Source organism: Meles meles, chromosome Y, assembly GCF_922984935.1.
Source record: "Meles meles chromosome Y, mMelMel3.1 paternal haplotype, whole genome shotgun sequence".
Lineage (NCBI taxonomy): Eukaryota > Metazoa > Chordata > Mammalia > Carnivora > Mustelidae > Meles > Meles meles.
In genome coordinates this window covers 12,984,715-13,007,642 of record NC_060088.1, presented here as the reverse complement: position 1 = coordinate 13,007,642, position 22,928 = coordinate 12,984,715, and the positions used below count along the sequence as shown (strand labels likewise).

The 22,928-nt window shown below is 34.8% G+C and overlaps 1 protein-coding gene across 3 annotated transcripts in view; it reads right to left on the bottom strand.

Annotated features, from left to right (window-relative positions):
- The window catches only part of LOC123935830 (lysine-specific demethylase 6A-like), a 183,114-nt gene that overhangs the window by 45,076 nt on the left and 115,110 nt on the right, over positions 1–22,928 (bottom strand). For 2 of the 3 annotated variants that reach the window (XM_045996635.1, XM_045996637.1), the window contains 9 exons: positions 22,354–22,480; positions 17,267–17,365; positions 16,923–17,142; positions 16,268–16,402; positions 15,531–15,686; positions 14,874–14,963; positions 11,790–11,885; positions 10,418–10,792; positions 1,439–2,217 (listed from right to left, as the gene is read on the bottom strand). In XM_045996635.1, the coding sequence (XP_045852591.1) occupies positions 1,439–2,217; positions 10,418–10,792; positions 11,790–11,885; positions 14,874–14,963; positions 15,531–15,686; positions 16,268–16,402; positions 16,923–17,142; positions 17,267–17,365; positions 22,354–22,480 (2,077 nt within the window). The remainder of the gene's footprint in view (positions 1–1,438; positions 2,218–10,417; positions 10,793–11,789; positions 11,886–14,873; positions 14,964–15,530; positions 15,687–16,267; positions 16,403–16,922; positions 17,143–17,266; positions 17,366–22,353; positions 22,481–22,928) is intronic. The other variant, XM_045996636.1, reaches the window with a different exon arrangement.

The following is a 22,928-nucleotide window of genomic DNA, read 5'->3' as shown; positions in this document are numbered from 1 at the left end:
TAATCCTAATAATCTAATAACTCACATCTAAACAAGTTTTAGATACAGCAAATAGAGAAATACATAACCAGCAGTTTCAAGAGGAGATTTAGTCTTAAATTACGCAACAATTATTTTCTATTTTGAAGTTCAAAACATGTAGTAAATAGCCAAGGTACTTCAAAAATACTTAAACTGCATTTACTTTCTATTTTACTTAATTTCAACCTCAAATTAAAAAGATCTTTTAAAAGATCCAATGTATCAGTGTTCAAATTTTAAATGTTATGTAATAAAAACCTTATAGAGCACTTCATTACCCTAAGCACTTACTTTATCCAAGTTTTATTAGTGTCTTCTAAACACTGAAAAAGAACATTTATAAGTAAATTCAAGAAAGGAAAAAGGTAATTTATTATTTAATTTAGGATTAGATTCTATTGGGTTTAGTACAAACAGAAAAACACATTAAAAACTTGTTAATTAGTTTCCTTTTGAGGTGCTAAAATTCCTGTAAATTTGACTGTGGTGATACTTGCACTTATCTAGGAATACACTATAATACCAATGAACTGTACATTTTATTTAAAGATTTTATTTATTTGACAGAGAGAGACATACAAGCAGTATAGAAGCTATTCAGTTCTTAGCAGAATACACAGGAGACACACACAAGAGTGGAAAGGAGAGAAGCAGGCCTCCCACCAAGCAGGGAGCCCAAGGCGGGGCTCAATCCCAAGGACCCTGGGATCATGACCCAATCTGAAGGTAGATGCTTAACTACTGAGCCACCCAGACGCCCCTGAACTATACATTTTAAATGAGTGAAATGTGATGTATGTGAATCATACCACAGTAAATCTGTATTTTTAAGAAGTAAATTAAGATCCGTAAGAGGGGGAAATCTATCTGATGTCACAATACCAAAACAAACTTTTCCTTATTCTTTGATTCTTCTTTTTTTGTGGGAAGGCAAACGCTTAAGAAAAAAATTTCTGGGAGTAGCAGAATATGGCTAACTCCTACCAGAGTGGCTACTTTATAACCTCTACTACAGTCAAGAGTGTTAACAGAAGGAAACATACAGTGTAGTTTTCCAGGCTTTGTTGTTTTCTACCAAATATGATTTAATTCATTTTCAGGTTTTATTTCCCAGTATAAGGTCAATCATGGAGAAGCAGATAACTCTAACAACCAACAGAAGACAATCCTAGTTAAAAGCATTCCTCTCAGGTAAAGCAGGTTGTAGAAAATGTTTTTCACATCTGATACATTGCTACACTACAACCACAGTATGAAGCATAAAAAAGACGCTTCTGAAACTGTTATTTTAGATGACTATTATCAGTTTATATTTTTTCTGAAACATAATTTCTATTACTTTTAAAGTCAAAATATTATAAATGATCTGAATAGTAGTCAACCATTCCCATTTTGTGCCAGACATCCCCATACTAACCTGCATGCCTTCAGCACTTCTGAGGAACTTGAATATATGGACACCGATAGTGATGGTATAACATGAGGACCAGGCTTTTGGCTAATTATGGGCAGGTCTGTTTTTACAGAGCTCTGTGAGTTCTCTAGATCTTCTCCATTAAATGTATGTAACCTACTGTGAGGACTGTTAAGGCTGGGAACACTGTGTATAGCTGTATGTTCGCTGGATTTTGGAGAAGGTGTTGCAGTAGAAATGACTGAAGAGGGTGAAGAGGCAACAGAATTATTAGTCTTTGTACAAACAGTGGGGTGAAAATTACTGACTCTGTCACAAGCTCCACTACCCCCACTGTCATTGGCTTTTCCAACCAACAACGCAGAGACCTGAGGATTGTCTGAAATTTGTACGTTTAGTAATGTGGAATCTCCATGGTTAGGACTACAAACAGGTTCTGCCATCAACTGCTGAACATGATTAGAAAGTCCTTTGACACCAGCACAGCCATTAGGTTTGTCTCCACCATGCCTGCTTGTTTCAGGCACCAAGGATCGATTTCCTGAAGGTTTGCCCTCTTTGGTAAAGATAATGCCTTGTTGTCCACCTGAGGTAGGAATATGAGAGGAGAGGTGATTGAAAGCAGCTCCCTGTGTTACTGAATTGCTAGGCAGAGTTCGAAGTCCAGTCTGTTTCTGAACAGCAGTGCTAGCTGCCTGGAGATACTGGGCAGGCCCAGTAGAAAAGGGAGGTTGTTCATCATTGGGTTCTGCCAAATGTGAACTCTGATCTTTATGAAGCCCCTTGGGGGTGGGGGGAAAAGAAAGAAAAGAAATTACCAAGATTTGTTTAAATCTACTATTACGCAAACTCAGAATACATACACAGAACAGTACTGAGGATTAAAAATGTTTAATAAGCCACAAAAATAAGCAATTAAATGTGCAGTATAACAATCTAAAACCTAAAACTTATTTTTAGAAGGTCCCATAATCCACTGATTAAGATGGTTAGAATCTTTAGCAAAGATTATATAACTGGGCTGCATAATTTGTATTAGTGTGCCAAGATATTTCTTCATATAAGGGCTTTGAGAATTTTTAATGCTCACTTCTGTTACATACATTTTCACCTTTACAGAAATGTTATCTGTAAATTTAGATATGGTAAAAAATACATATGGTCATTACCAAGTGAAGCCATTACACAAACTAAATAGCACAAATCACTTATCTAAAAAGTATTATAGGGGAACCTGGGTGGCTCAGTGGGTTAAAGCCTCTGCCTTCCACTCAGGTCATGATCCCAGGGTCCTGGGATCGAGCCCCGCATCGGGCTTTCTGCTCAGCAGGGAGCCTTCTTCCCTTCCCCTCTCTCTCTGTCTGCCTCTCTGCCTACTTGTGATCTCTGTCAAATAAATAAACAAAATCTTAATAAATAAAAAAATCTTAAAAATGTATTATAAATTTAATATAGAACATGCACTTACTAAATCTTTGAAATTACCAGTTACTCTATAATATAAATCTGGTAGGTATCTTTCATCCAAAAAGCAAAAACTATTAAATCTATGGATGTATTTCAAGAAATAACTTATATGGATTTCTATATTCTCACCCTCACCCCTCATAACACACAGATATCTTATGTGTAGTTCCTCACTTATTACTCAAGAATTGATGGCACTTTTTCCTAAATTCACAAGATTAGGAGAATATATGGATAATGTTAGAGCATTTTTATGGGATAGTTTTTTTTTTAAACCATTAAGTTCTGAACCAACAGGAAAGTTATCCATGGAATTAAAATATACAATGAATTAATTTTAAATGAAATTTGTCTTTGGCATAGTTAACTGCTCTAGAAAGATTCTCATTTTGTTTTACAACACAGTAATTAAGGAACACTGATTAAAGTAATATGGCATAAGAAAACAAGTTTAGTACTTCCCGAGCTACTCTAATAACAGAACAAGAAAACAACTTCTCTTGAGTTAGAAATATAATTATACATTAACATATTTTTAATATAAAACTTTATATGGAGTTAAATCTTAAAACGCTAGAGAGTATCTTAGAATTGGTAATTCTAAGTTGGTAATTAATTTAGCAAGAAGGCAAAGCCTTCTGCTTTCATATGAAACAGAACTAAATTACATACACAGTAAAGTCAGTCTTAGGTAGCTAATTAAAATCTGCCAGCATGCTGCTGTTTTACCATCTAAAATACCCTAAGCTAACAATATATTTTAAATCAAGAATATCACTTATATTTTATCTACTTTAATACTGGAGACATTAAAAATGATGGACGTTAAAAGTACAAAAGGATACTGTGAGGAATAATTAAGTAAAAGAATAATCATGGAGTAATTAGGATAAAATCTTTAAAATCCTTGTATAAAATCTATTTTCATAAAAGTAGCAAATATTGTCATCTAATCAATACTATTCAAAAGTGGGTAGGCAATTAAAAAACGCATTCACCATCATCAAACTGACATACAGATTTTTAAAAGCAGTAATTATATTACTTCTATAGCTATAGATCAGAGTACTTTGAATTTATTCTCTCTTAAAGGGACTCCATGGTACACTGTAAGTAAAGAAGGACTTGAGAACAGACTGAAATTTTCAATGTATTCCTCAATCCACACTGAATAGACAGCCAACAGAAGAAGCCTGATGGACTATGGTCACAATGCTGATCATAAAAAATTAGTTTTAGACCCCAGTAAATTTAATAATAAATTAGTATTAGATCCCAACCTATTAAGCACAAAGGGAAATATCTCAGGAGACCAGGCTAAAAGTTAAAACCAGCGATAAAAACAAGATGGTGACTGTGAACAAACAAATTCAGAGGTTCCTTTTACCTTTTTACTAAGGTAAAAAAACATACATTGAGGAAAAAAAAAAAAAAAACCCATTAAACACAGAGCTTATAATACAGACTGTAAGTGAATAATACCTAATAGAAAAAATGCCTAAACTTAGTGGAATAGGCCACCAAAAACCGTACTGGAAGAAAAAAAGGCAGAACTCTTTCTGTATTAATAAAAAAAAATCTGGGTGCCTGGGTGGCTCAGTGGGTTAAGCCACTGCCTTCAGCTCAGGTCATGATCTCAGGGTCCTGGGATCGAGTCCCGCATCGGGCTCTCTGCTCAGCGGAGAGCCTGCTTCCCTTCCTCTCTCTCTACCTGCCTCTCTTGTGATTTCTCTCTGTCAAATAAATAAATAAAAATCCTAAAAATAAATAAATAAATAAATAAAATTTTAAAAAAATCTGATTTGAAACTCAGTTTAGAAACCCTAACTAAAACAAACGAACAAACTGCACCTAAGACATCATAATAAAATATATGCCAAAATCTACAAAAAGAAAATCCAGAAGCAGCAAAGAAAATGACTCACCACGATAAAATGTAAGAGTTATAAGAGAAACAAAAGACTTGTTATACTAGACAACAGTGGGATAAAAGGTTCAAAGTACTCATAAGAAAATAAATGCCACGCATATTCAATGGGGGAAAAACCAGTCTCAGTCGCTTCAGCAAATGGTGTTGGGAAAACTGAAAGGCTACCTGCAAAAAAATGAAACTGGACCACTTTTCTATACTATACACAAAAATAAACCCAATAGAGGTTAAAGACCTAAATGCAATACCTGAAACCACAGAATTTGTAGAACAAAAAACACACATTAATTCATAGATGTCAGCTACAGAAGTATTTTTCTAGATTTGAATCCTGAGACAAGGGACAAGACATCGAAAAGGAACTACTGGAACTTTATCAAGATAAACAGCTTCTACACAGTGAAGGAAATAGTCAACAAAAGAAACAGACGATGTATGGGGTGGGAGAAGATAACCTGCAAATGATATACCTAATAAGTGGATTAGCATCCTCAACTTATAAATAACTCAATACCCAAAACCAGATAGTCTGACTTAAAAAATGGATAGGGGACCCAAATAGACAGTTTTTCAAAGACCACATACAAATGGACAACAGACACATAGAAAGATGCTCAATATCACTCAAAAGGAAACACAAGCTAAAGCTGTAATAAGACACCATCTCATACCTGTCAAAATGGCTAGAATCAAAACACAAAATTAACTAAATGTTAGTAAAGGCATAGAGAAAAAGGAATTCTCATGGACTATTGGTAGGAATGTAAATTGCAGCAAATACTGAGTAAAGAGTATTGAGGTTCCTCAAAAATTAAAAATAGAAACATTGTATTACTCAACAATTCCACTACTAAATGTTTACCCACAGGAAAAATAAAAAACAAAAACAAAAAAAACCCCACTAAATTAGAAAAAATAAATGCTCCCGTTTACTGCAGCATTATTTATATAATGGCCAAATTATGAAAGAATCAAAGAGTCTATCAATAGATGAATGGATAAAAACCATGTAGTATAAAAATACACAATGGAATACTATTAATGATAAGAAAGATGAAATGCTGTCTTTGTGACAGCATGGATGGACTTAGAAGATATTTTATTAAATGAAGTAAGTCACAGAAAGACAAATATTTTATGATTTCACTTACAGGTGGAATATAAAAAGCAAATTACATGAATAAACAAACATAAAAATACATGAATAAATAAACAGAAATAGACTCAAATACAGTAATAAAGTGGTGGTTGCCAGAGGGAAGGGCTGTATGCGAATAGGCAATTTAAGTGGATTAAGCAGCACAAACCACTGGTTGCAAAATACATTACAGGATGTAAAGGACAGGATAAGAAATACAGTAAAGAGGGGCTCCTGGGTGGCTCAGTGGGTTAAAGCCTCTGCCTTCGGCTCAGGTCATGATCCCAGCGTCCAGGGATCAAGTCCCATGTCAGGCTCTCTGCTCGGCAGGGAGCCTCCTTCCGCCTCTCTCTGCCTGACTCTGCCTACTTGTGACCTCTCTCTGTAAGAAAGATAGTAAAGAATACTATGTAACTATGCATGGTGACAGAAAGGAATTAGACTTATTATGGTGAGCACTGCCTAATATATGAATTTTGGAACTACTATGTGTGTAGCTGAAAGTAATATAACATTGTATGTGAACTATACTTAATACTTGCCAAAACTTAAACTTGCCATAATAGAAAATACTACCAGAGCTAGATGAATTTACTGGTTGAGTTTCTCCCAATATTTAAGGAAGAAATTATCCTAAAGCTCCACTGTTTGCCCCAGAAAATAGAAGCAGAAGGAACATTTTATAACCATATTTAATGAGGCCAAGATAATGATTATCTTAATATCAATACTAAACATTGTAAGACATCACCAAAGATATTACAAAAAGACAACAACAAAAAGGAATATGTCTTAAGAACAAAGGTGCAAAAATCCTCTACAAAATATCAGCAACTAGAATCTAACTATGTATAAAAAGAATTATATACCATGGCCAACAGAGATTTATCCCAGGTATGCAGGTTGCTTCAACATTAGGAAACCACTCATTGTAATCCATCACATTAAAACATTGAAAAAGCAAAACCGTATGATTGTATGATCTATACAGAAAAAGAAAAGCAAACACAAGCATGGTAAAGTTACTTCTGTAAAGCTGGAAAACAGAGCAACTTCCTCCTCTGGTACGAGTATCTACAAAAAGACTACACCTGCATTACATTAAGGGTTCCCCAAGATCAGGAACAAAGTATGGATGTTCCTATTCACAACTCTTTCAGAACCGTGCTAAAAACTCTAATGCAATAAAGCAAGAATATAAAAGGGAAATAAATTAAAAATAAAGAAAGAAGGGGCACTTGGATGGCTCTTTTGGTTAAGGGTTTGCCATCAGGTCATGTCATGATCCCAAGGTCCTGGGATCCTGCTCAGCGGGAGCCTGGTTTTCTCTCTCCCTCTGCCTCTGCCTCTCCCCACAACTCATGTGTTCACTCTGCTCTCTCTCTCTCAAAAATATAATCTTAAAAAGGAAGAAAGTGAGGAAGGGAGGAAGAAAGGGAGGAGACACTCCTTGAAGGTTATGTAACTGCCCAAATAGCAAACTTAAAACTCAACAAAACCTCATGGATTTAATAAACAATATTAAAGATACATGGGTATAATACAGAAGCCACTTGCTTTCCTGTGCCAGCAATGAACAAATGGAATCTCAAATTAAAAAATCACTAATAGCATTCACATCAATACTACCCCCAAAATTAAATACTTAGGGATAAATCTAATAAAACATGTGAAAGATCTGTAAGAAGAATAAAACATGATGAAAAGATCTGTAAGAAGAACAAAACATCATGGAAAGTTCTGCAAGAAGAACAAAACGTGATGAAAAACTAAAACTGAGAGATATTCCATATTCACAGTTAGTCCCCCCCCCTTTTTTTTAACTAATCACTGCACCCAAAGTGTGGCTTGAACTCATACCCCAAGGTCAAGAGCTGGATGTTCTGGGAGTCATTCAGTCAACTGGCTGTTGAGCCAGTCAGGCGCCCCTCATAGTTAGATATTTTAAGATGTCCATTCTTATAAATTTCATCCACTGATTCAATGCATTCAAATAAAAATCCCAGCACAATTATTCTGAATGTTAATAAAGTCATTCTTAAGTGTATATGGAAAAAGAAAACATCCAAAATAGCCAACATAAAATTCTGCAGGAAAAAAAGAAAGCCACAGAACTGCACTACTTGATTTTAAGACTTGGTATAAAGCTATATTAATCAAAGAACTATGCTGTGGACAAACTGATCAAGGGAACAAAACATACAGCCTAGAAACAGACCATAAACATAGTTAACTGCTCTTTGATAAAGGAGCAAAAGCATTATTATGGAGAGATACATTCTTTTTTAAATGGTGCTGGAACAACTAGTTTTAAATTAAAGTTTTAATTTAAATTAAATTAACTAATTAATTAAATTTTAATTTAAAATTAAGTTTTAATTTTAATTTAAAAAAATTAACCTTTACACTGATCTTTCAGCCTTCATCAAAAATTAACTGAAAGTGGATCACAGATCTAAATTTAAAATGCGAAAGTATAAAACTGCATGATTAACATAGAGGAAAATCTAGATACGTTAGCCATGGTGAAGAGTTTTTCAATATTACTTGTAAGGCACAATCATGAAAGAAGTGGTATGCTAAACGTCCATTAAAACTAAAAACTTCTGCTCTCTAACGGGCACTGTCAGAGAATGAGAAGAGAACTAGGAATTGGGGAAGAAAATACAATATTCATATATGGTTAAGGACTATCAAATATAGAAGGAAGAAAGAAAAAACATCTAACACCCAACATTAAGAAACTAATACAACTGAAAAATGGACACAGGTCAGACACAGGTCTGAACACATGCCTCAAAAGTTAATATAGATGGAATGAGAAGATGCTCCGAAACACATTAGAGAATTATAAAACTAAGAAATGAGATACCACCATATCCCTACTAGAATTACTAAAGCCCATGGGATCTTTATGAAATGATTAGGTAATACCTTCAAGGAAGAGATTAGTAGTGCCCTTATAAAAGAGACCCTCGAGTTCTGGGATAGAGCCCTCCATTAGGCTCCCTGCTCAGTGGAGAGTCTGCCTCTGCCTCTGCCTCATGTGTGCTCTGTCTCTCTCAAATAAATAAAATCTTAAAAAAAAAAAAAAAAAAAAGATCCTGAAGACAGTGAGAAGAATGCTCACTAGGACTAATAGAGGGCCCCCAACAATTACAAACTCTTCCATTACCATGATCCTGAATTTTCTAGCCTTCATTAACTTTGAGAAAGAAATTTCTGTTGTTTATAAACTACGCAATGTATGGTACTTTGTTTTAATCTGCCCAAACTAAAAACCTTCATGTTTAAACATGGATCATAAAATTCTGGGAAAAGCAAACAAAAAGTAGACTCAGTCATTACAGACGGAAATGTAAAATGGTCCCAATGTTTTACAAGGTAATTTGTTAGTTTTATACAAAACTAAACATTGTGTTATGACAAGCAATCATACCCTTAGGTTTTCACCCCCGTGAGATGAAAACTTATGTTCATCTGAACTGCAATACATATTTATAGCAGCTTTGTTCAGAATTGAAAAATGTACAAATAATCAAGTCCTTCAGTAAGTAAATGGATAATTGAACTCTGGTAAATTCAAATTATGGAATATGATTCAGTAATGAAAAACAAAATGACTATTATGTCAAAGAAAGACATGTAAGAACCTAAAATGCGGGGTGCCTGGGTAGCTCAGAGAGTTGAGCCTCCGCCCTCAGCTCAGGGTCCTGGATTGGAGACCTGCTTCGGGCTCTCTGTTCAGCATGGAGCCTGTTTCCCGTTCTCTCTCTGCCTATTTGTGATCCCTCTGTGCGTTAAATAAAAAAATCTTAAAAAAACAAAACAAAAGAACCCAAAATGCATAATGGCAAGTGAAAAAAGTCATCCAAAGAAGGCCAACATACTGTACTTATGAACTTCTGCAAAAGGCAACAATGGAGAGATAATAAACTGTTACTGGCACAGGTTCAGGATAGTTAAGGAAGAATAAAAAGAACCAAGGGTATGTTTATAGCAGTCAAACCAGTTTGTGTGACACCATAAAGGTGAATATATGTCATTACCAATTTGTCAGGACCAATACAATACATAACACAAAGAAAAAAAATCAATGTAAATTATGGAGTTTAGTTAGTAACTGTATTAATAACACATTATCATCTGCAATTATTGTGCTACACTATTACAAGGTATGTAGGATGGGGTACCAAAGGATAGAGTAATTTTGGAAACTTTTAGTACAGTCTACTACATTTTCTATAAACTTAGAATTGCTCTACAATGTGGTCTTTTAATTAGTACTATTGTAAAATTTAACACTTAAAATTATCATACAATTATGAGTTATTTAAAAGTAATTTTTACAGATAAGATTATTCATTAAATTTTATTTCTTCTGAAAATATACACAAGCCAAAGAAAAATTATTAAGAGTCAACAAAGTAGACAGATAATCTTTTACCTGAGTGGAGTTAGACAGCTGTTTTCTCCATGGCTCTTCTGTGCTGCTGGTCAGGTTATGAGGTAGAGTGAGTATGTTTTGCTGGAGGTAAGGCACATTTCCATTACTTCCACTTCCTGTTACATAATTATTGCCTACCAAAGTAGTGTCTGTACTCCCTAGTGATTTTGATGTGCCAAAAGCAGCACAGCCTCCAGCAAATGGTCCACTGGACAAAGGCTTTTCAAAACAAGCAGAGCGTACTTCAGGTTGGGAGACACTAGATTCTCTAGGCAGAGAAGAATGTGGTTGCTGGCTAGAGATAAAGTTTGTAGGCAGTGATGAGTTAGCTATTGGCCCATTAGGAATTTCAGTAGTTTGTCCTGTCTGTCCCATCTTCAAAAAAAAAAAGAAGAAAACCTGCTTGTGTGACTCTGAAAATACGTAATCGATACATACATCCCTTAATATTATTATGATATTTAATATCTCTAAGTTAAAAAACATACATTTCCAAAATGAAACATCGGAGAAACCAAAAATCTTTTTCATTATATACTTAAAGAAAATTCTTTATTCAGTGTTACAAGGGCAAAAACAAAGCATTTTAAAATAATCAATTAGTAAACTATAGGCCTTATTTTATATCATAAAATGGGGGATTTCAAATTCCCATTCTATTACATTTATGCCAAATCTTTCATAATAAACACTCCTTACAAACATCTCCACCTCAAGATGGAATACTTTTATTTTAAAATAACAATAAGTCCAAAGAGCAGGTTTGTTCTAACACACCTGTTCTATGGACTTATTTACCCCCCCCCAAAAAAGATAAAGAAAACATGGCAGCGTTTTGTTCTAAATCAATTTACAGCTATTGGGGGGAAAAAAAGTGTCCACTAATAGTATTTTATAATTCTGTGTTTTGTCTTTTTTTTTTTAAAAGTAGGCTCCATGAGGCACCTGGATGGCTCAGTCATTAAGCGTCTGCCTTCAGCTTAGGTCATGATACCATGATCCTCACACTGAGCCCTAGATTGGGCTCTATGCTTCTCCCTCTTCCTGCTGCTTTCCCTACTTGTGTGCTTTCTTCCCGTCCAATAATAAATAAAATCTTAAAAATAAATAAGTAAGTAAGTAAGTAAGTAAAAGCCAGCTCCAAGCACAGCCTGAGAGGCCCAAGGAACTAACCACCCTCAGATTAAGACTTCAGTTGGAGTCAAGTCATATATGCTTAACAGACTGAACCAGCCAGGCACTCCCAGACATATAAGTTCTACAAAATATGTGTAGAAAATAGAAATGACGATTAATATATTCTCAAATGATATTGTACTCAGGAAAAAATTTAGCCTGGTAATAAACATTTCAATAAAAATAATATACATACTTGTTGCATTAAGACAAACTGACTTTCCAATTGTTCCAGCATCAGTTTCTGTGCCGCATTTAAATTATCTCTATTCACACGCAGCTGTTCCAACTGCTACAAAAATAAAACACAAAGATAAAGTTAAGAAACAGAAGTTTGTCAGGCAACCTGTCACTCTGAAAAAGGACCATAAACTTGGAACTCCTGTGTAATCAAATGCTTTGATTTCTAACCTCAAGTAATCAATTCCAAAATGCAGTCTTTCCAGAAATCTAAGAAAGGAAGATTAAAAACAAGTTCATCAGGAACTATTTAAGTAACAAAAATGTGGTATTAAAAAAAGTCCTTAGAGGCAGCATTGTTGGTAACAGGAACAATGGAAATCACAAAAAGACAAAGACAGGAACCTGGTTAAAGAATGGGTGGCCTCCATGAAGTCTTAAAACATTTTATACCCATAAAAGAACAATGAAGCAATGCATAAACATGAAAAGGTTTTGAAGATACATCTGTAAAAGAAATAAATACCAAGGTTCTAAATGTATATACATTTTACTTGTTTTAAAGAAAATAAAAAAGCGAAGCCTCCTGTCATGATCCCAGGGTCATGGGTTCAAGCCTGATGTTAGGGGTTTGGCAGGGGGTGCGGCTCAGTGGAGAGCCTGCTTCCTCCCATCTCTCCTGCTCCTACTTGTATACACTCTCTAATAAATAAAATCTTTAAAACAAAACAAAAAGAAATCTATAAGGTAAGTATATTTTTTGTACATGTACAACATATCTCTAGGGAAAAAATGCAAAAGAAACAATTAACATTAGTTATTTATAGGAAAAGGAAATTAAATGGCTAGACTAAGGAACAAGAATAATCCTTTAACCTGTATACCCTGTATTTTCTAATAACTCTTGCATTTCAAACACATAAATGCATTACTTCTTTAAAAAAAATAAAAGGATAAGGGCACCTGGGTGGCTCAATGGGTTAAGCCTCTGCCTTTGGCTTGGATCATGGTCTTGGGGTCCTGGGATCGAGCCCCGCATCAGGCTCTCTGCTAGGTGGGGAGCCTGCTTCCCCCCCTCTGCCTGCCTGCCTCTCTGCCAAAAAAATACGTAAAATTTAAAAATAAATAAATAAAAAAAAGGATAAAATGAATTTCAATTTCAATCTGTTACTCTAAAAGATGCGGGCTCATTATACTTCAATTAATTTGGTTTACTGCCATTCAATTTTAAGAATTAATGACTAAAAAAGATTAAAGCTTATTACCTCTTGCTTTAAAATAGAGTGAAAAAATGTCAAAAGAATATTTCAAACCACAGGTATATGGTTAGTTAACCTTTGACAAAGGAGGCAAGATATACACTGGGAAAAAAATGGTCTCTTCAATAAATGCTTTTGGGAAAACTGGACGGCAACATGTGAAAGAATGAAACTGGACCACTTTCTAACATCATACACAAAAATAAACTCAAAACAGATTAAAGAACTAAATGTAAGACCTGACACCATAAAACTTCTAGAAGAGAGCACAGACAGTAACCCTTTTTTTCTTTTTTCAAGATTTTTTTTTTCTTTAGACACAAAGAGAGTATGCATATAGCAGGGAGAGAGAATAGAAGAGAGAGTCTGAAGCAGATTCTGCACTGAGCACAGACACGGGCTTGAGCCCACCACCCTAATATCATAATCTGACCCAAAACAAGGAGTTGGGACACCCGACTGTACCACCCAAGCACCCCTAGACAATAACTCTTTGATATCGGCCATAGCAACTTCTCAATAGGTATGTCTCATGAGGCAAGAGAAATGAAGGTAGGAATGAACTACAGGGACATCATCAGGATAAAAATCTCCTGCAGAGTGAAGGAATCAATCAACAAAACTAAAACGCAATCTACCAAATCGGAGAAGGTATCTGAAAATGACATATCTGCTAAAGGGATAGTAACCAAAATGTTTAAAAAGAACTTCTCAAACTCAACAACCCCCAAACCAAAAAATCCAGTGAAGAAACAGGCAGAAGACATGAACAGGCATTTTCCCAAAGACATCAAGATGGTCAAAAGATATATGAAAGATGTTCAACATCACTCATGGTCAAAGAAATACAAATTAAAACCACAATGAAAAAATACTCTCAGCTGTAGAAAAGCTAAAATAAAAAGCACAAGAAAACAAGTGTTGGGGAGGATTGCAGATGAAAAGGAACTGCCCTATATCACATTAGTGCAGCCACACTGGAAAATATTACCGCAGAGCATCAAATAGTTAAAAATAAAGTTACCCTATGATTCAGCATACTATTGGGTAGTTACCCAAAGAATATGAAAACAAAACAAAACAAAAAAGAATATGAAAACACTAAGTTAAAGGATACATACATCCCTATTTTTATAGCAGCATTATTTACAATAGCAACAATAAAGAAGCAGCACAACTGTCCATCAACTGATGAATAAAGAAGGTATGGTATATATACAATGGAATTTGGCCATTAAAAAAAAATCTTGCCATCTGCAACAACGTGCATGGAGCTAGAGATTACTAGGTTAAGTGAAGTAAGTCAGTAAGACACAAAGACAAATATCATATGATTTCACTCATGTGGAATTTAAGAAAACAAATGAGCAAAGAGAGAAAAATATGAGAGACAAATTGAGAAACAGATTTTTAATTATAAACTAATTGATGATTACCCGTGAGGGAATGAGTTAAATAGATGATGGAGATTAAAGTTTGCAGTTATGATGAGCACACAGTGATTTATGGAACTGCTGAGTCTGTATATTGTACACCTAAAGCTTTGTATGTTAAAACTACCTGGAATTTTTTTTTTTTTAAATATTTTGTTTATTTATTTGAGAGAGAGAGCGAGAGCAGAGAGGGAGAGTAGGAAGGAGAAATAGACTCTCTGCTGAGCAAAGAGTTTGACCCGGGGCTCAATACCAGCCAGGGCCCTGAGATCATGACCTGAGCTAAGGGCAGATGCTTAACGACTGAGCCAGCCAGGTGTCCGGGAATATTTTTTACTTTTTAACAACAACAAAAAATTTCATATATACATACATATACACAGACATACATATAAGTATATTTCATACCTGTAATTTCTGTGGTGTCAAATACCATGAATGAACTTGCTGTTGTACTGGATTAAGTGAGACAGTTCTATTCCAGTTCTCAGAACTATTCTGAGGAAAGTTTATTTAAAGAAATTAAGGAACATTTGGTTAAATTCATACATTAATAATTATGACAAGTGAGACATTCATGACAGTAACTGGAACACTTACACATATATAGGACTTATCGATTTAAATTATTTAAAAAATAACAAAATGTATAATCAATCTGAAAGCTTTCTAATTTGCAGTCAAATGCTCTACCACTGAGCTATACCCCCTGAAAGCTTTCTAATTTGAAACATACACTCTTCTTTAACCTCCACCTAAAAAGCCTCTTATGTAAATCACGTCTCAAACAGCTAACAAGCTGCCCATTAGGTGGGATATAAGTGTGTTAAGTTTATAAAAGTAAGAAATGAATAAAATTACTTGTTCAAGTATCTATCACTACCTTCTAAATTTAAATGATGCTTACATAAGTGGTATATAAAATGCTGTTTAGGTACTAGGAAAACTGAAAATCTTTAACTCTCTGATGTACACAAGTTGAAAACACATGACAAGTAAAACTTTAAAGACAGAGTGCTTCACTTTTGATTGGGATTTTCCATTTCCCTAAGTATACATATATACCTTTGTTGGACTAGATGTTCTTTTCTTCTTGGCAGGACTGGATGGGGCATCTACTTGGCTAGAAGTAATCGTATGTACTGGCAAGGATTGCTGTGAAAGTGGTATTTGACTGAGGCCTAATACAGGTTCAGTGTTTGGATGATGAGCTTTGTAAGCCTATGGATTACAGAAGTAAGAAAAAAAATATGGTTCCATATACTCATAATTCATCCCTTCAAATTAAAAAAATTTATAAGATGCATACTTTTTAAAGTTATGTGGACATCACAGAGAGTGATAAAAATTAAACTGAATGAATCATTAATGGAGGAATGTGTACCTTCATTTGAAGAACTTTTATTTTTAATACACCACTGTATAATAGTCCCTTTAAGAAAAAACCCTTTTGAATTTATGAGGATATATAAAAGTTTTGAAATTGGTACCCCAACTTTCTTCCCATTTTAGAAGAAGTTTTATTTTTACTTATAAAATTTATTTTTTTTAGTCATCTCTGCACCCATGGTGGTGCTGGAACTCATGGCCCCGAAGATCAGGAGTCGCATGCCCTTTTGACTGAGCCAACCAAGTGCCCCAAAGGAAGTTTTATTTTGATATAAAATCCATTGCACATAATTTGGAAGAATTTTTATTTAAAAAAAAAAGCCAATCATATACTTAGTAATATAAGTTTGAGCACTACAGATTGGAAAGAACCCTTAAAGCTGGGCACCTACAAAGATAACCCAACTTCTCACCTGCTGTGTTGTGTTCATGGCACCCTGCCTGGAGGTAAGCTCTGCGGGGATTGGTAGGCTCCACGCCTCCTCAATACTAGGAAGTAATTTAGTTTTATTCTGTAGACTACCTTGTGGAAGGTTACACAACTGAGCCTAGGAAAAATTATGTAAAAAGCAAATTTAACACAGGCCTACTTGAGTAAGAGCAAGTCCACTAAATCTTCCTCAATGTTACAAGTATTTATTTCTTACAGAAAATAGAGCTGAAATTTGGGGGGTTTTATATGTTCCATAGAAAAAGGGCAACCAGAATATACTCATGTGAGTCAGAACAAAACCACTTTCTCTTTTTCAGAAGTTTCACAGGAAATTTCAATCAAGAGTGGAAAACAATGTGTTCTTTTCTATAAAATGCTATGACTTAAAGATGCAGATAGCGCACAGAAAAATCATAAAATTAATGTGTATCAACAAAATAAATGTGCAAAAGAACACTATAAGCACTGCGTCTTTTACTTTAAATGAAAAGTGAAATATCACAAAATATTAAAAATTATGGAAAAAAGTTACTGACATGAAAACAAAAGAAAAGACACACACACTCTCCAGCCACCCTCCTCATGAAGTTATCATATAGGAAAGTCTTTTAAAATAAGCTATCTCAATTTTTTACCTGTAAAAATTTAATTCTTCCTGCAAGTGTAGAGATATTATTACAACTTTTGCTTCTAGTTGCATTTAAGTAGCATTTAATGGCATCCTGAGGTTGGTTGCAGGATTCATAGAGAGTGCCTAGGTCCATCCAGGCTGCTGCATGCCCATGATCCAACTGTACAGCACAAATATAGGCCTGTAAAGCATCCATAGGTTGATTTTGCTGCTGATAAAGCACACTGAAAAGAGAAAGAATAAGTTGTCTGAAACAGAGTAGAATAGTAATATACAGTACATTACATATGTTAAAATGAACTTGTGTATCTATGAAAATACTATTACTTCTATATACAGAAAACTTACCCTATGGAACACCATGTATCTGCACTTGCTTCTGATTTATCAATAGATTGCCTATAAGATATAAAGGCATCCTGAACTTTCCCAATACTTGAATAACACCTGAAACAGAGGAAAAAATTATGTGTATTTGGGTATGAGTATAGACAAACGGGTATGTGTGTTTGTGCATGCGTGCACGTGCATGTGTTTGTATATATACATATACATATGTCGTATTCCATTAATATTTAACTATATTTATTGCCAAAATGATGTATATAGAAACAAAAGAAACCTAAAACGTTACTATATATGTAAGTGTACATACATGCTTAAATACACAAAATTTTTAAATTATAATACACATTGTAATTAGCTGTTAAATGAACTTTCCTCTAAGTGTTATCACGTTATAATGAACTCTGAAATCATTACCAATTTGTTCAATGCCATAATATTCAAGAGTAAAGCACATAGGTCTCTATATGCAGTTTGTATTCAGGTTTCCTTTAGATGAAGATTAAAGGTATAGATAAAAAAAAAAAACTGGTAACAGTCTGCGTTTTTCTTTATAAACTTACAACACTCAGAACAAAATTCCTTAATTCATGAAAATTTCAAATAATACTGAGCAAAATGAATATGAAAAACAGCATAAACCATCTTAATTATCTAATTTAATAGGTATTTTATTTTACTTATTTTTTTAAAATAAATCAAGTGGGGCTTGACTTCATGACCCTGAGCTAAAATCAGGAATCAAACACTTAACCGACTGAGCCACCCAGGCACTCCCAATTTAGGTATTTTAAATAACTTACATTCTAATCCTGTTTTTAAAAAAGCAGTTATATTAAGAAATATTAAAAGCAAAGGACAGTATATGGGGACTTTATCAACCAACCAACTAACCAAGAACAAAACAAAATAAAAAACAACAACAAATAAAACCCCAAGCCATATAACTTTATATAAAATGAATCAAAGAAAAAACTGTTCTATAGGTTAGCTGTTGGACAAGAAAAATTTAAACCATAGAAATTACCCAACAAGTAATTTTTTAAAAAAGATTTTATTTATTTATTTGACAGAGAGAGAGATTACAAGTAGGCAGAGAGGTAGGCAGAGAGAGAGGGGGAAGCATGCTCAGGGAGCCTGATGGCAGGGCTTGATCCCAGGACCCTGAGACCATGACCTGAGCAAAATCAAGAGCCAGACATCAACCAATCTGCCCAAGCACCCCAAGAACTTCAAGTTTTTTCTTTTAAAAATATTGTATTTATTTATTTGGGAGAGAGGGAGAGTGCATGCATCAGAGAGCACAAGTGATAGAGAGGAAGAAGCCAGCTGCCCATAGAGCCTTGAGTCTGATGTGGGCCTCCATCCCAGGACCCTGGGATCATGACTCGAGCAGAAGGCAGAGGCTTAACCCACTGAGCCACCCAGGCGCCCCAGTAATTTTGTTTTTAAATTTGTCTTCTTAAGACACAGAAATTATTTAAATATGTGTTTCCAAAATGGAACTTTTTGGGTAATATTATTTCTTATGGCTTTGTAGGATACAAAATAACAAGAAATATTTTAATACCTTTAACTGTACAGCCAGTGTAGGATGAACACTACTATTACTGATTTAAATTTTAATTCATGTAACCTAAATGGCTGGGAATCAGATTACGGTAGAAATGATAAAAGGCATTTCATATAAACAAATGTTAGTTAGTCAGTCTACAAATGGAAAATTTAAATCCAACTTTGATCAACTTGAGTTTGTCCTTCTAAAAAAGGAAGTGTCATGACAAAAGCACCTTACAGAACATAAATCTAACAACGTATAAACTAAAAAATCAAAGACTGAAAAATTTGTGACAGAAAGCCACAAGGCTGGTACACACACGTGAGCCAGAATTAAGGTGAAAGTAATGAAAATTGTATAAAAAGAGTAATACCAAATGAATGAAGACTCCCTGATTTCACCACATACTAAAGGAATAAAACTGTAAAACTTAGCATAAAAAAGTAAATTATTGTGAAAAAGAATAAAGTAAAAAAGAATAAAGTAGCTAGTCTAAGAAAGAACATGATAAATGAGATTTTATTTACTTTTTTTTTTTAATTTTACTTATTTATTTGACAGAGAGAGAGACGTATCACAGGTAGGCAAGGAGGCAGAGAGAGGAGGAAGCAGGATCTCCGAGGAGCAGAGAGCCCGATGTGGGGCTCGATCCCAGGACCCCGGGATCATGACCTGAGCCGAAGGCAGAGGCCTTAACCCACTGAGCCACCAAGGATTTTTATTGGGGCACCTGGGTGGCTCAGTTGCTTGAGTAACTGCCTTTAGTTCACGTCATTAACCCAGAGTCCCAGGATCAAGTCTCCCCACTTATCAGGCTCCCTGCTCAGTGGGAAGTCAGCTTCTCCCTCTGACACTCCCCCCATCAAGCTCTCTCACCCTCTCCCTCTCAGATAAATAAAACATTAAAAAAAATTTTTTTTTAATTTATTTGAGAGAGAGAGAGCGATAGGGAGAGAGCACAAGCAGGGGAAAGAGGGAGAAGCAGACTCCCAGCTGAGCAGGGAGCCTGAATTGGAGGTTGATCCCAGAATCTGAGATCATGACCTGAGCTAAAGGCGGATGCTTAACCAACTGAGCCTCCCAAGTGCCCCAACAAACGAGGTTTTAAAAGATATTTTGGTGTGTACATTTCTAATGTTCAGAAAACAGAACTGGGTATGAAACAAGTTCAGAACCTTAAGAGTTACAAATCTTAATTTGCAATTCACCCAAATGAAAAAGGCTTAAGAATGGATGCATGTAAGAAGTGAAGAGAAACATAAAGAGGACTAATTTGTGGTCTGACAAACAGAAGAAACACCAGTAAAGGAAACAGAGAAAGTGATTTAAAGAGTGCATAAAATCTCTGTTGGACAGAGAATTAAAAAGGGATTTAGCGGTAACTGGAAACAGGGACAGACATCAGAGATGATGTGAATAGCATTAGAAGAGTATTTTTTTAAACAAAATTTCAGATTATCTAACACATTCACCTAAACGCCGGAAGAAATAAAAAATAATTTCTGAAACCAGCATTTTCATGCCCCCTTTTTAAAGTCAAGAGAGAATGTCAATATGCCCAAGTCTGAATCCAATCAAAAGAACTGTACCCCTAATACAACTTGTTTAGGTTCATTTAAGGTTGGCCGACCTGTAATACAAGGAGCACCAAGTAAACTTCAGTTCCAGCTCTGCAGTTCCAGTTCTTTCTGTGACATTTACTACTTTTCTGCGACATTACTTAAGGAAACCAGTTTACTTCTCTGGACTCATCTCCCGCATGTATAAAATGAGAGGATGAACAAAGCTGGCTGTCTGATAACTCCTAACTCTTAAAAAACAGTTCTGTACTGTGGGAGACTACTAACAGAGCCCTGGAATCATGACCTGAGCCGAAAGCAGAGGCTTTAACCCACTGAGCCACCCAGGCACCCCAATAAAATCTTTTTTTTAAAAAGACACTCATTATGCAAAGCTAACAATAATAACTTAGCTCCAAATCCAAATGCTATTTTACTTATATATTATATAGCCATTTTGTTCAATATACAATGCAAGACAATGGAGAGAGAAAAGATTCAGCTTCTTTCTGAGAACTTAAAGTGGATGAGAGAGACTAAGTTTGGACTTACAAGTTTTATATTACAAACAACTCAAATTAGACTCTTCTATAAGTCCTGGGGAAACTAGAAAAAAGTACAATAAAACTAGTTAACTTAGCAATTGTTATTAAACATTATTAGTAGATAATAAAAATTTTTTAAAGAAAAAAAACTAACCTAACAATAATCTACCTTATTTATTTAAAAAAAAAAAAAAAACTATACATCATAGAAAACCTAAAGTTAACATAAAAACTAAATCTAGGGCGCCTGGGTGGATCAGTGGGTTAAGCCTCTGCCTTCAGCTCAGGTCATGATCTCAGGGTCCTGGGATTGAGCCCCACATCGGGCTCTCTGCTTGGCAGAGAGCCTGCTTCCTCCTCTCTCTCTGCCTACCTTTGATCTCTATCAAATAAATAAAATCTTTAAAACAAACAAGCAAAAACTAAATCTGAATTAGCCTTCATGACAGAGTTTCTCAAAATAAAGTATTCCTTGTAAAAAAGAATCAGATGAGGGGCACTAGATGGTTCTGTTGATTAAGCATCTGCCTTTACCTCAGGTCATGATCTTGGAGTCCTGGGATCCAGCCCTACATCAGGGCTGCTTATTGGCAAGCTGGCTCCGTCCTTTACCTCTCCCCTCCCCACCACTTATGCACTCTCTCAAATAAGTAAAATCTTTTTTAAAAAAAGATTTTATTTATTTATTTGACAGAGAGAAAGCCCAAGCAGGAGGAGTGGCAGGAGGAAGGAGAACAAGAAGAGGGAGAAGTAGGCTCCTCAACAGGGAGCCCAATGTGTGGCTTGATCCCAGACCCTGGGAAAAATGACCCGAGTCAGACAGACGCTAAACCAACTGAGCCACCCAGGCACCCAATAAATAAAATCTAAAATAAATAAATAAATAAATAAAAATAAAAATAATAATAATAAAAAGAGAAAAAGAATCAGGTGAAATTTACAACTAAATCAAAGTAAGACAATTAAGTGTGTAACTCTGAGAAAATCAACCTGACAGATCTAATATTTTCATTTATGTGAAATGAAAATTGACATCTCAAACTATTCAAATGAACTTTACAATAGGTTATCAGGGAGAATAAAAAATGAATCATCAAATAAATACATTAAAAATGATAGAAATAACAGAGGGGACAAAATTAAATATTGAATTGAAAAACAGTATTAGTGATTAGTATCTGATGTCTCTTGAAAACTGTTCAATACTTCAAAAACTAACCAATGCAAGGACCATGAAGACAAGGTAAAAATAAAAACTGATAAGCAAAATAATAATTTCTCACTAAAAGCACCAAATTTAGAGTGATCCAGTTTTACCAAGCAAGAATCTGCTATCATGTATTTATAATAAAAAGCAGGTATTTTATAAACTAACGTTTTAGATTATAAATTAACTCTATGCAGCACAATTCAAATGTCTAGTCTCACCTCCCAAGAAAATACCAAGACTGGCCAGAATTAGGATCTGCCTCCAAAGACTTCTGGAGATACTGAATCGCATAGGTTTCCTTGGTGGCCTTGTCTCCCAGTAGATCCACATTATGATGCATCCATCCTATAATTAAAAAATTGCAAGCATTTACCCATGATCCAACTATTTTAAGAATATTAAGAATATCATGAAGAACACAAATAAAATATCCTTTCTGTACATTTTATTCATCTTGTTTCAAACTTCCCCCAAATTTAAAACTACCGAAGATAGCTAGAGGAAAGTCTACCTCACTCAAAAAGGTACAGTCAATGCCACTCAGGGCTCTTAAAGAGCTAAGAGAAATTTAAATTATTTAGGGCAACACACTGACACTTATTAAATTAGTAGTCCTGGATTTTCCTTTTCCAAATTTAGTTTTAAAAAAAATTGCATCCTATACACCAAAAATACAAGGATGATTAATTTACTTTTCCTTGGAATATTAAAACAACTAGCAAGCCAATACTGATTTCTAAGGAATAAATATATAAAAGCTTACATAATCAAAAAAGATACATCAGCTAAATAA